The 11307-nt window shown below is 38.9% G+C and overlaps 1 protein-coding gene across 4 annotated transcripts in view; it reads left to right on the top strand.

Moving 5' to 3' along the window:
- Positions 1 to 10653, top strand: part of TBC1D8 (TBC1 domain family member 8) — a 111807-nt gene extending 101154 nt beyond the window's left edge. For all 4 annotated transcript variants that reach the window (XM_040623591.1, XM_040623590.1, XM_040623594.1 and 1 more), the window contains 3 exons: positions 7346 to 7435; positions 7836 to 7933; positions 9580 to 10653. In XM_040623591.1, the coding sequence (XP_040479525.1) occupies positions 7346 to 7435; positions 7836 to 7933; positions 9580 to 10041 (650 nt within the window). In that variant the 3' untranslated portion in view covers positions 10042 to 10653. The remainder of the gene's footprint in view (positions 1 to 7345; positions 7436 to 7835; positions 7934 to 9579) is intronic.
- The last annotated feature ends 654 nt before the right edge of the window (positions 10654 to 11307 follow it).

The raw sequence follows: 11307 nt of genomic DNA, 5'->3' as shown, positions 1-11307 counted from the left end.
GGCCATCAGGGTATCTTTTGGAGAAATGTGTATTCATGTCTTCTGCCCATTTTTTAAATTGGATTATTTGTTTTTTGGGTGTTGAACTGTATAAGTTCTTTATATATTTTTGGATAGTAACCCTTTATCAGATATGGCATTTGCAAATACCTTCTCCCATTCCACTGATTGCCTTTTAGTTTTGCTGATTGTTTCCTTTGATGTAGCCCCAATAGTTTTATTTCTACTTTGTCACCATTGCCTGAGGAGACATATCTAGAAAAATGTTGCTATGGCTGATGTTAGAGAAATTACTGCCTGTGCTCTGTTCAAGGATTTTATGGTTTCAGGTCTCACATTTAGGTCCTTAATTCATCTGAAGGGTTTTTTTTTTTTTTTTTTTTTTTTGTGTATGGTGAAAGAAAGCAGTCCAGTTTTCTCAACACTATTTGTTGAAGAGACTGTGTTTTTAGCATTGGATATTCTTTCCTCCTTTGTTGAGATTATCCTATAACTGGGTTTATTTTTGGGTTTTCTATTCTGTTCCATTGATCTATGTGTCTGTTTTCTGCCAGTACCATACTGTTTTGATTACTGCAGTCTTGTAGTATAAGCTGAAATTCGAATAGAGTTCCAGTTTTGTTTTAAGATTGCTTTGGCTATTCAGGGTCTTTTGTGGTTTCATATGCACTTTAGGATCATTTGTTCTGGTTCCATTAAAAATGCTGTTGGGTATTTTGATAGGGATTGCCTGAAATCTGTACATTGCTTTGGGTAGTATGGAATTTTAACAATTGTTCTTCCAACCATGAGATGAAATGTCTTTCCATTTCTTTGTGTCATCCTGACCTTCTTTCATCAGTGTTTTATAGTTTTCAGAGTCAGGTCTTTCACCTCCTTGGTTGTTATCTCAGGTATCTTATTTTGGTACAATTTAAATGGATCGCTTTTCTTAATTTCACTTCCTGCTGCTTCATTATTAGTGTATAGAATTGATAGATTTTTGTACACTGATTTTTATATCCTACGACTTGACTGAATTCATTTATTAGTTCTAGTAGTCTAGTAGTTTTTTGGCAGAGTCTTTAGAGTTTTCTATATATGTGTAATGTCACCTGCAAATAGAGTTTAAAATTTTCCTTATGGATTTGCATGACTTTGTTTGTTTGTTTTGGATTGCTGTGGCTAGGACTTCCAGTAGTATGTTTAATAAAAGGGTGAGAGAGGACATCCTTGTCTTGTTCTGACCCAGGAAAAGTCCTTTTCCCAGTGGTTATGATGTTAGCTGTGGGTTTTCATATAAGGCCTTTATTAAATGTTGAACTCTGTTCCCTCTAGACCTCCTTTTGGTGTTTTTATTGAATGACAATGCATCCATCCCAGGACCTGGGATCATGACCTGAGCTGAAGGCAGATGCTTAACCGAATTAAGCCACCCAGGTGCCCCATCCTTTCTCTTACTGGTGTGTGACATATCACGCTGATTTGGGAATATTAAGCCACCCCTCGCATCCTGGGATAAATCCCACTTGATTGCAGTGTAGTGTATCTTTAAACTTATTGGGTTTGATATTACCATTTAAGATTGATATTTGATTCTTGATCTAATTTTATATTGAATTGTTTCCAAATTATAAGTTTGTTTCTAAAAGACATGTTTAATTAGTTCATTAAGAGACATTTGTAGACCTTCATTGCTTCAGAAAATCAATTTTTCAAAAGCTTTTTGAACATAAGAATTGTTGGCTTATTTATAGACTCCAGATTTAAATTTTTAAATTAAGTGGAAATTAAGATTTGATATAATATTTTGCTTAATGTATTTAACATTTGAAAAATTAAGTGGAAATTAAGATTTGATATATTATTTTGCTTACCGTATTTAACATTTGAATTTTTTTTTTTTTTTAAGATTTTATTTATTTGAGAGAGTGAGTGAGCCAGAGGGAACACATAAGCAGGGGCAGAAGGAGAGGGAGAAGCAAATTCTTCTGCTGAGCAGGAAGCCCAATGCAAGGTTCAATCCGGACTCAGATCATGACCCGAGCCGAAGGCAGACACTTAACTGACTGAGCCACCCAGGCGCCCCTAACATTTGAATTTTTGATGCAGTTAAAGAAAAGTCTTAATAATGCAGACAACCCAAAACCTCATTTGGATCAGTGCTTAAGGCCCTGAAGATCCACATACATTTGGCCTGCTTTTAATTCAAATTTAACAAATATTTACTTTCCATCGTAATAACTTTTTGAGTAAAGGCGGACAAGGACATCAGTGGGGAGAAAAATCGCAAAAACCCATGGGACCAAACAGCCTCCAACACTCCACCTTGTGCAGAGCACTTGGAACTCTGCAGGATTATGGAGGGCAAAGGGCTTTTGTGAGCTTGTTTCACAAAGGTATCTGATGCGACTTAGGAAGCAAGAAGTGCTAAGCCTGGCCCTTGAAGTTCCTGGAAGAGCTCTCCTTATTGGCGCCATAGTAACTGCAACAGTGTTTGTTTAGCAGAGAAAATAGAAAAGAAATAGTCCAGAAGATGTGATGCTATCTCGGTGAAGTAGGGTGAACAGTATTCCAGAGATTATTAAATCAGGAATTTTCACTGCAGATTGATAAATCTACGGATATTGGTCATTTCGCCTCAGTTAATTATACTAATGATTCGCCAGAAGACATTTCCGGAAGAACATTAGCTTCATTAGAAAGAAGCCTCGAGCAAGCTATGAGAACGCTATATTGAAATGGTAAATGAGCACGAGTAGACACTGGAAGCTTGCTGTAAAGAGTTACGGAGCCTGAGCTGACTCACCGCTCCTCCCCGGAAGTGCTGGGATTTAGGGACTGTGTTGGTATGTTTGCAGAGCAGCTCTCCACAAGGGGTCAGACTGTCCGGATCCACGTTAAATGATCTTCAGGTGTTGGATCTCATACAATTTGAGCTGTTCCAGTCTTCTGTTCTTTATGTGAAGAAATAGGTTTCTTTGTGAGGCTATATTATAGACACCAAAGTGCACTGCTGTTTAAAGGAAGAGGTTTTGTCAAGAAGTGGAGTTAAAAGAGAAAATCTTACAGATAATTCCAATTTGCCATCTGATTAAAGACAGTTATTTTAAAAAGGATTTCATGTTGAAAACCTGAATGGACTTAATTGAAAACTGAGAGCACATATGAAAATATATTAACATGTGCTAACAAAGTTTGGATTCTAAGCAAAAATCCAACCAAGCAGGTTATAAATGCTTCATCAGTGATGTTTAGCCAGTGTTAGAATTTGAGTCCTGAAATGTAACTATAGACAAATATAGCAGTATCTGTGTACGAAAGAGGAAAAACTGTTACTGTGAAATATAAAAAATATGAATTAGTGGGCACCTGCATGGCTCAGTTGGTTAAGCCTCAGCCTTCAGCTCCGGTCATGATCCCACTGTCCTGGGATCGAGCCCCACATCAGGGTTCCTGCTCAGCAGAGCGTCTGCTTCTCTCTCTCTCTCTCTCTCTCTGCCCCTCTGCCCCTCCCCACTGTTCATTTTCTCTCGAATAAAAATTAGATTTCAAAATCCAGTCATAGTAGCCAAAAAAAAATTCAACATTACATTTGTCGGTAAGGGAGAAGCTGTTTGATTACACACCTTTTAAGTTAAAAAAAAAAAACAAAACAAAACATTTGAGCCATTCAAATTCTTGGTAATGACACTTGCTTCCACCTCTTGTCCAAATAGTTCTCACTAATGGTGACAGCTTGTTTTGAAGAGGTCATTATTTAACAGTCCTAATCAGGAATTGCATGGAACCATTTCAATATATAATCATATGAAAACTAATATTAAGAAGTCCTGAGTAGTCTAAGATTTCAGTACCATTTTGATCCATTTTGTTACTTGACAAAATATTTCATCACTTATGATAAAAGAGTGTACCTCTGAAGTTTGTTTACTTAGAACGGATCCACTTTCTAAATCTATGCAGTACAATTGGAAATAAGATCTTTGCATGAGATTGTCGGCTTTGTCAAGACTACTGGCAGATCAGATGATAGGAATGGTTTTATGCAATCACAGATTTCACAGAATAGTCACTGTGGATGAAAACCTTTAGCGGTATTATAAAATGGGATTGTGTGTTTGAAATTAACATCAGGAGGACCAAAGATACAGAACATGTGACAACCATGGTTTGCCTAAGTGTGGCACTCAGGTTACACTCACCGTATTGGTTCTTCACACTTTTTGGTTAGCCTTTTTTTATGGTTATACTAAGAAACAATACTGAAGATAAACTCTATAATCTCCTGCTTTTGAGAATGTGCCAATATGTCAAAATATCTACTAGAATCCAAGAAACTGAAGGATGCCTACACTGCTTTAAAGGCCAAATTATTAATGGAAATGGCTCAAATGGCATACATGACGCACGTTCACCAAGTAAAGTGGAAACAGATGAACTAAATCATGAATCCAGCCAAGATCAAGAACTTCTCTCAGAGAATGGATAAATCGGTTGGAGGAAATGATGATTCTGATAATGGATAAATGTCAAGGAAACTTACAAAGATCAACTCTTCACAGGACACACGAAAATAAGATTACATTGTTCAACAGTTTAGGCAGTATGGATACCAACTACATCAGAAATGACACCAGGCACATTCACTTTGGTGTTGGACAACTTAAGCTAGACGAAAGATCTGTCCTTTACGTTGGAACTGACAATGCAGATGATTTTGAAAAATATGGAAAGTGTAGACTACAAACCTCCTAAAAACTTCGGGGAAACTGTAATATCGCATTGAACATTTTAGAAGAGCTAGGTGCTGAAAATCCCCAGTATTACCAAAATTGTTAAGAAGCCACTGGGAATACAGATTTGATTCCGGCATCCAGTACTTGTTACATCTCAGAGCGATTTTCTGAGACCCAAATTAGATACTTTAATCGGTTTTCCTATCAAAAACTTGGGTATATTGGAATTCCTAATTAATCCAAATGCAAGGCCTGGCTGCTATCATTTGAGTTCTGTTTTCAACCACTGTGGAAGGGTAGGAAGGCACTATTCTGCTTTTGCAAGAAAAAATATGATGAATGGTATTATTTTAATCACTGTAGTGTCTCACCCGCATCTGAAGGCCAAATTGTGTTGAAAGCAGTGTATATACTCTTCTACCAGAGATAAGACACAGTAGATCTGCCCCCCCCCAAGAATCCCATTTAGAAAGTGGCGAAGATAGTGGTGGTGATGACAATGATACAGAGAATGAAAACTGTGCACACTGACTAATCAAAGCCCTTGAAGCCACAGAGAAGAGACTTTCCTGCTGCTGGCATTTGTTAAAGTGATGAACTTATCTACCACATTAAAACAAGCTTGAGACAGCAAATGTAAATCTTTCAAGAGACGTTAATTTGTGCAGTATATGAAGTGAGACACAATGAAAACTTTAATAGAAATGTCTCTTAATTCATTTATAGTTTTGAATTACTAGTTACACGTAGAACGTAAAAATGTTATCAATGTTCAGATACCTCGTTTAGAAAGGTGGGAAGTGTATTTAAAGATTGCATTGTATGTATTTCTGACCATAAATATCTGATAACTTTTTCAGCGAGCTCCAAGCCTCTTCTAGTGCCCCCTAGTGTCCAGTCTGGGTGGGGGTGGTTTCTATGTGCCAGACTGCGGAGGTTGGAAAGTGTGCTGCTCTGTGGTTGGCTGGCCTTTCTGGCTCCTTGTCACTATTGATTCTTTACCTGTCTCCTTTCTGGACACTTGCTCTCCCCTTGAATTAACCAATCCTCTGTGCTCCCATGACATCTGGTTGTATTGGATCTTCTGTTAGAGCATTTTGTTAGTGACTTGTGTATACATACCACCTTTCTGAGGCACAGGGACCCAGTATGCTCTTGACATCTAGCAGCTATTACTTAAAAAATCTGTTTCCATCATGACTGCTCCAAGGACCATCCAGGGCTTATAATTTTCCTCCTATTCAATAGGAGTGGATGCTCACATGTGTCACTGTGTAGAATTCTTGTATAAGGTTAAAAATGACTTAATATGAGTTACAGAAGAACCCCAAAACCCAAAAGTCCAAACAACCCCCCCCCCAACCGCAGGAAACCTATCTTCCAAACAGGAAGGAGTAGCTTATCAAGGCTTTGGTGCCATCTTGGGGATACTTGTTGGATTACAACTGATTTTTGCCTTTTATTTATTCTGAGTGGCTTACTAGTAAATATGAGGATCCTGTGTCCGTAATACTTTTTTATAAGAGCTTTTTCATCTATAATTCACATACCATACAGTGCACTCATTTAAAATATACACCATCCAATGATTTTTAGTATCTTTAGTTATACAACCATCATCCCAATTTTAGAAATTTTCATCACCTTAAAAAGGTCCGTAACTCTTTGGCTCCTGCTCCCAATCCATTTTGCCCTGCTTTCTGTCTTTATAGAATTGCCTATTTTGGGAAATTTCTTATAAATGGAATAATGTAATGTGCCATTTTGTGTCTTGCTGCTGTTTTCAAGTGTCATCCATGGTGTAGCATGTCTCCGTGTTTTATTCCTTTTATAACTGAATTTGATAGTCCATTTGATAGGGATGCCCTCATCTATCCACTCTTCAGTCGGACGCTTGGGTTTGTTGCTACTTCTCGGCTCTTATGAACAGTGCTCCTATAAATATTTGTGTACAAGTTTCTGAGTGGGTATGTTTTCATTTCCCTTTGGTATATACCAACAGTAGAATTTCTGGGTCAAATATAACTCAATGCTTAACTTTTTAACAAACTGCCAGACTGGTTTTCAAAATGGCTGTGCCATTTTATATTATTAGCAACATAATGTTCCGACCATATTTTTGTATATTTCAAGAAAACTTGTAATGATAAAGTGCTTTGGATTCAGTAATTCTTTTTCGATTTTTGTTTAAAATTTAGTTAAGTATAGCAGTATGTGCTCACTATAGAAAAAATGTCATGAAATTGAAAATGACTACCCCACCACCCAGAAATTCAGTTGTACATTTATTTCTAGAATTTCTTTGTATATATACATATATTTTAACTTTTAGGAAAGGATTTTACTGCAAACATTCTTCTAGGTCAGTATCAGCAATGTCCTATGAATTTGTATTTCATTAATTAAAACAGTATCTACATAAATCCGGAAAAAGGCATTACCTGGTTTCTAAGATGTTTTCTTTACTCTGTATCCAGACGGTGCTTGGTGTACACCTGGATTCAGTCCCTGCAGACTCTGCAGCCCAGAAGCTGGCTTAGCCTTTAGTTCTTTCTTACGTAAAAAGCTAAATTACTGACAGTTTGGGTTAAGATGGAATAATTTGTTCAATGTAACTTTTTTTAAAGCACTCACTGAAAATGATCGAGACAGCCAGTCACCATTAAAGAATCCCCTATTGTCGACGTCAAGACCCCTGGTTTTTGGGAAGTCAAATGGTATGTACCTCTTTACAGTATCTTCCAGCGGGCCCACATTGCAATCATTAGCAATTTCACAGCTCTCGGAAGCGGACTTACCTAGTCCCTTCCTCCTGTGAATCCACAGCCCCACTCACTGCTTTCAGAGGCCAGAAGCCGTTCAAGTTGCAGGGCCCCTACCACGTTTATTCCTCTTGCCTACGGTTTCAGGGACTCTGTTGTAGCAAGAAGTCACCCGGCCACCACACTCCATTCACGGTCCGTTGTAGAACAAACTCGCCAGTGTAATCTCGTGTTTTCAGTTTGTGTGCAATTTGCTTGGTGGAAGTCCTCCCTCACCACCCGCGTCTACAGATGTTCCTTTTTGCTTTCACTGAATTTTAGCCTAAAGTATATATTGTGTTTTCTGTGTCTCCAGGTGATGCAGCTGATTATCAGAAACAGCTGAAGCAAATGATTAAGGATTTAGCCAAAGAAAAAGATAAAACTGAGAAAGAGTTGCCCAAAATGAGCCAGGTATGGATTAAGTGCAGAGTTAACTGTTTTGCCAATGTGCTCAGAGGTAAGCTTGACAGTTAAGCTGGGGCCCCTCAACCTCCAAAGCCATAATCAAAGGATCCCGTACTTCCAGGAGCGGAATGTTGTGGTGATTAAAAGGGAAACGTTTCAATTGTGATCCATGCAGATACACTAGATATTCTCAACTCTTCACAACAGGAGGCCGTGCCACATCCTGTCTTACAAGTTTTTATATCCTACTCCTGTATTCACCTAGGTTGCGATGAAGGTTTATTGCCTGGAGCTGACAGCATTTGGGGGTGGAGGGCACTGTGGACAAAGCGTTCTTCTTCCCTTAGAAGAGATTAGTGTTCTCTCTTCAGTTTCTTAAAAATTATTGGCTATATAATATATAGTACTGATAAGGCTCTTCAAAACCTTTGAACAGTATCTAGGCTACATTGAAGTGCCATGATGGTGCTAGGTTTTTGTTTGAAAAAAAATCCTCCAAAAGTTTGTGAAATACAGGGTTCAAGTTGGAAATGTTCCTTTATTAAAGGATTTCATTCTTTTGGGAGCTAATGTGTACTGTGAGCCTTCAAGAGCGGATGGAATTTAGCATGCAGTATTTCTTGGTCTTTTCTGACCGTGGAGTATATGGCATGAACACTCCCTGGAATATTTCATAAGTGTTGGGAGTTTCAAATTTTCATTCTACCTCTTGGATATAGTCACATTTCAATGCTGTCAATTACACCTCAACTAAAAAAAGCCAAATCTCATCCCCCAGAGCCACCAGTACTAACATTCTGATGTAAGTGACATTAATTTTTGCTATGAACAAAAATAGGCTGTCTTAACACCTTGCTTTCATTTACTTCAAAATCATGGAGATCTCCTAAATTAGTTCTCAACCATGTCCCTACTCCCAGCGTAAATATGTAGCTAAATCCCACTGAAGTGTCTTTCATCAAATTACATACAGATTCCCCATTTGAGCAGCAGTGTGGGTACAACTTGGAAAAGCACCAGGCATCACTGTTCTATTTCGTTTAACAGCTTTTAGTTACCCCATAGTACAGATGAACAAGCTATAATTTTATGTAGTCCTAGTATTTAAGCGGTTTCCAACTTTGTTCCTATTGTAAATTCTAGATTAAACATCATTATAAACAAGTCTATAGCTTTTGGATCCATTTCTAGATTGATTTGCTGGATTAAAGGGTGTGCATGTCCTCTAGGGTGCACACCTTTTCTTTAAAAGATTTTGAGAGAGAGAGTGTGCGCACACATGCGCGCACGAGAGGGGAGAGGGTCAGAGGGAGAAGCAGACTCCCTGCTGAGCAGGGAGCCGGATGTGGGACTCGATCCCAGGACTCTGGGATCATGACCTGAGCAGAAGACAGACACTTAACCAACTAAGCCACTCAGGTGCTTGGGTGCACACCTTTCTGAATGTTTGCTGTATAGACAAACATCACACTTCTAAGTGTGTGGTGAGGTCCCGGGAGTCACTGTTAATAGTATGTTCTCAGAGTAGAAGGGCCAACTACCTTTTCTTATAATCTGCTTCAGAGTATGATGTAGCTTTCTCTAAGAACTTAGTATGAAGTGTAAAAAAAATGCATTATACTTCCATCCTGATTATATACTTTTAATTCCAGAGAGAATTTATCCAGTTCTGTAAAACTCTGTATAGTATGTTCCATGAAGATCCAGAAGAAAACGATCTGTATCAAGCCATTGCCACGGTAACCACTCTGCTGCTGCAGATCGGGGAAGTGGGGCAGCGGAGTAGCAGCTCTGGAAGCTGCTCCCAGGAAGGCGGGGAGGAGCTGCGGGCTTCAGCTCTTTTTCCGGAGCAGGACTCGGTTTTTGCAGACACCAGCCCGAGCAAGGTTGCCCAGGACTCCCAGACATTTCCCGAAGAGGCAGAAGGGGACTGGACGGTCTCCCTTGAACATATTTTAGCTTCACTGCTGACTGAACAGTCATTAGTCAACTTTTTTGAAAAGCCACTGGACATTAAATCCAAACTTGAAAATGCCAAGATCAATCAGTACAGTCTCAAAACTCTGGAAATGAGCCGCCAACCCCAGCCTGAACTCAAACTGAGTAACCTGTAGCGAGAGAGCAGCTTGCGGAGAGGAGTCTGCCATACCAAAGCACGGAACAGTTGGGTGGGTTGTCAGCCCTAAAATCCAGATTTTAGTCGAATTCATTCTGCGTGTATTTTACAAGCTGGGTATCTGGATAAGCAGCCTGACAGCCACAGCTGTGGCCAGGGGAACTGATGCAACCCTCAAGCATTTCTATTTATTAAGAGAATTTAGTTGGAGATTATCAGTGCTATAGGGTATCCATACATTAGTTCCCTTGATGCTGTGACTTGCAATTTCACTTTTCAGGGCACTTCTGCTGTGATGCTAGTATGATTTCGTTCTCAGATGGAACAGAAGAGTCAAATGTATCATACTAAACCAGACAAAAGCCCAAGCTCTCATTTTTCACTTGGATAATGGGAGCGGTCACAAATCAAGTTCACTTTCAAGATCCAAGAGCCACTACTTGTGCAATTTATTTGGCTTTTTTTGCACTAATTTTGTTTCAATGCTGGTAATTGAAACCATTTTAATATATTTGGTTGTATTCACTTTGTCCTTCCAAAAAGCTTGTGTACAAACCATGCTTTCAATGTTGGCCTCCAAGTTTTTTAATAAATTTTTGTATTGACTTGGTTCTTGCTTATAATTTATACTTGTGTCCTACCATCGCCCCTGGGGCTTCGAAAAGAGGGACCTCTTTATAGCAGCATTCAGTTATGTCGGGGGTGTAAGCACTGATTGATAAAATCTAATCCCTGTGACACTTTGCTTTCAGGCTGAATTTAGCTGATTTTTCCCCCCTCTGAGCTTCAGGTCCATGTAAACTGAGATTACAAACACTTCAGGGGACCGTTACAAAAAGGTAAGCTGTACAGATAATATGAATTAATTGTACACCTAAGCCATAATCTGGTTACCCATCAAAAATCAGACTATTCCATACCTTTCGACAAGTGTACTCAGACATAAACAGAAGCTTTGGGATATACTATCAAATATATTTCATTAAATATCAATTGCTTCATTTAAATTTGTTCAAATGTGAAAAGTGGCCAATGGTAATTGAGTTCTACATGCCATCTCTTAGAAAAATAAATGTTCCTTAGAATTAATTAATAGTATATCTATCTCCAATGTCCCAGATACCTAAGAGGTTTTCCCAGGCCAGGCTGCACTTCCAAATCACCTTTAAACACCTGCTTAGGCTCTACCCAAATACTCAAACCCCAGGGGCTGGGAGACAGGCACAGGCATGCTGTTTAGGAAAAGCTCTCCAAACGATCCTAT

This window comes from Ursus maritimus, unplaced genomic scaffold, assembly GCF_017311325.1.
Source record: "Ursus maritimus isolate PB19 unplaced genomic scaffold, ASM1731132v1 scaffold_6, whole genome shotgun sequence".
Lineage (NCBI taxonomy): Eukaryota > Metazoa > Chordata > Mammalia > Carnivora > Ursidae > Ursus > Ursus maritimus.
This window is presented reverse-complemented; position numbering and strand designations above follow the sequence as displayed.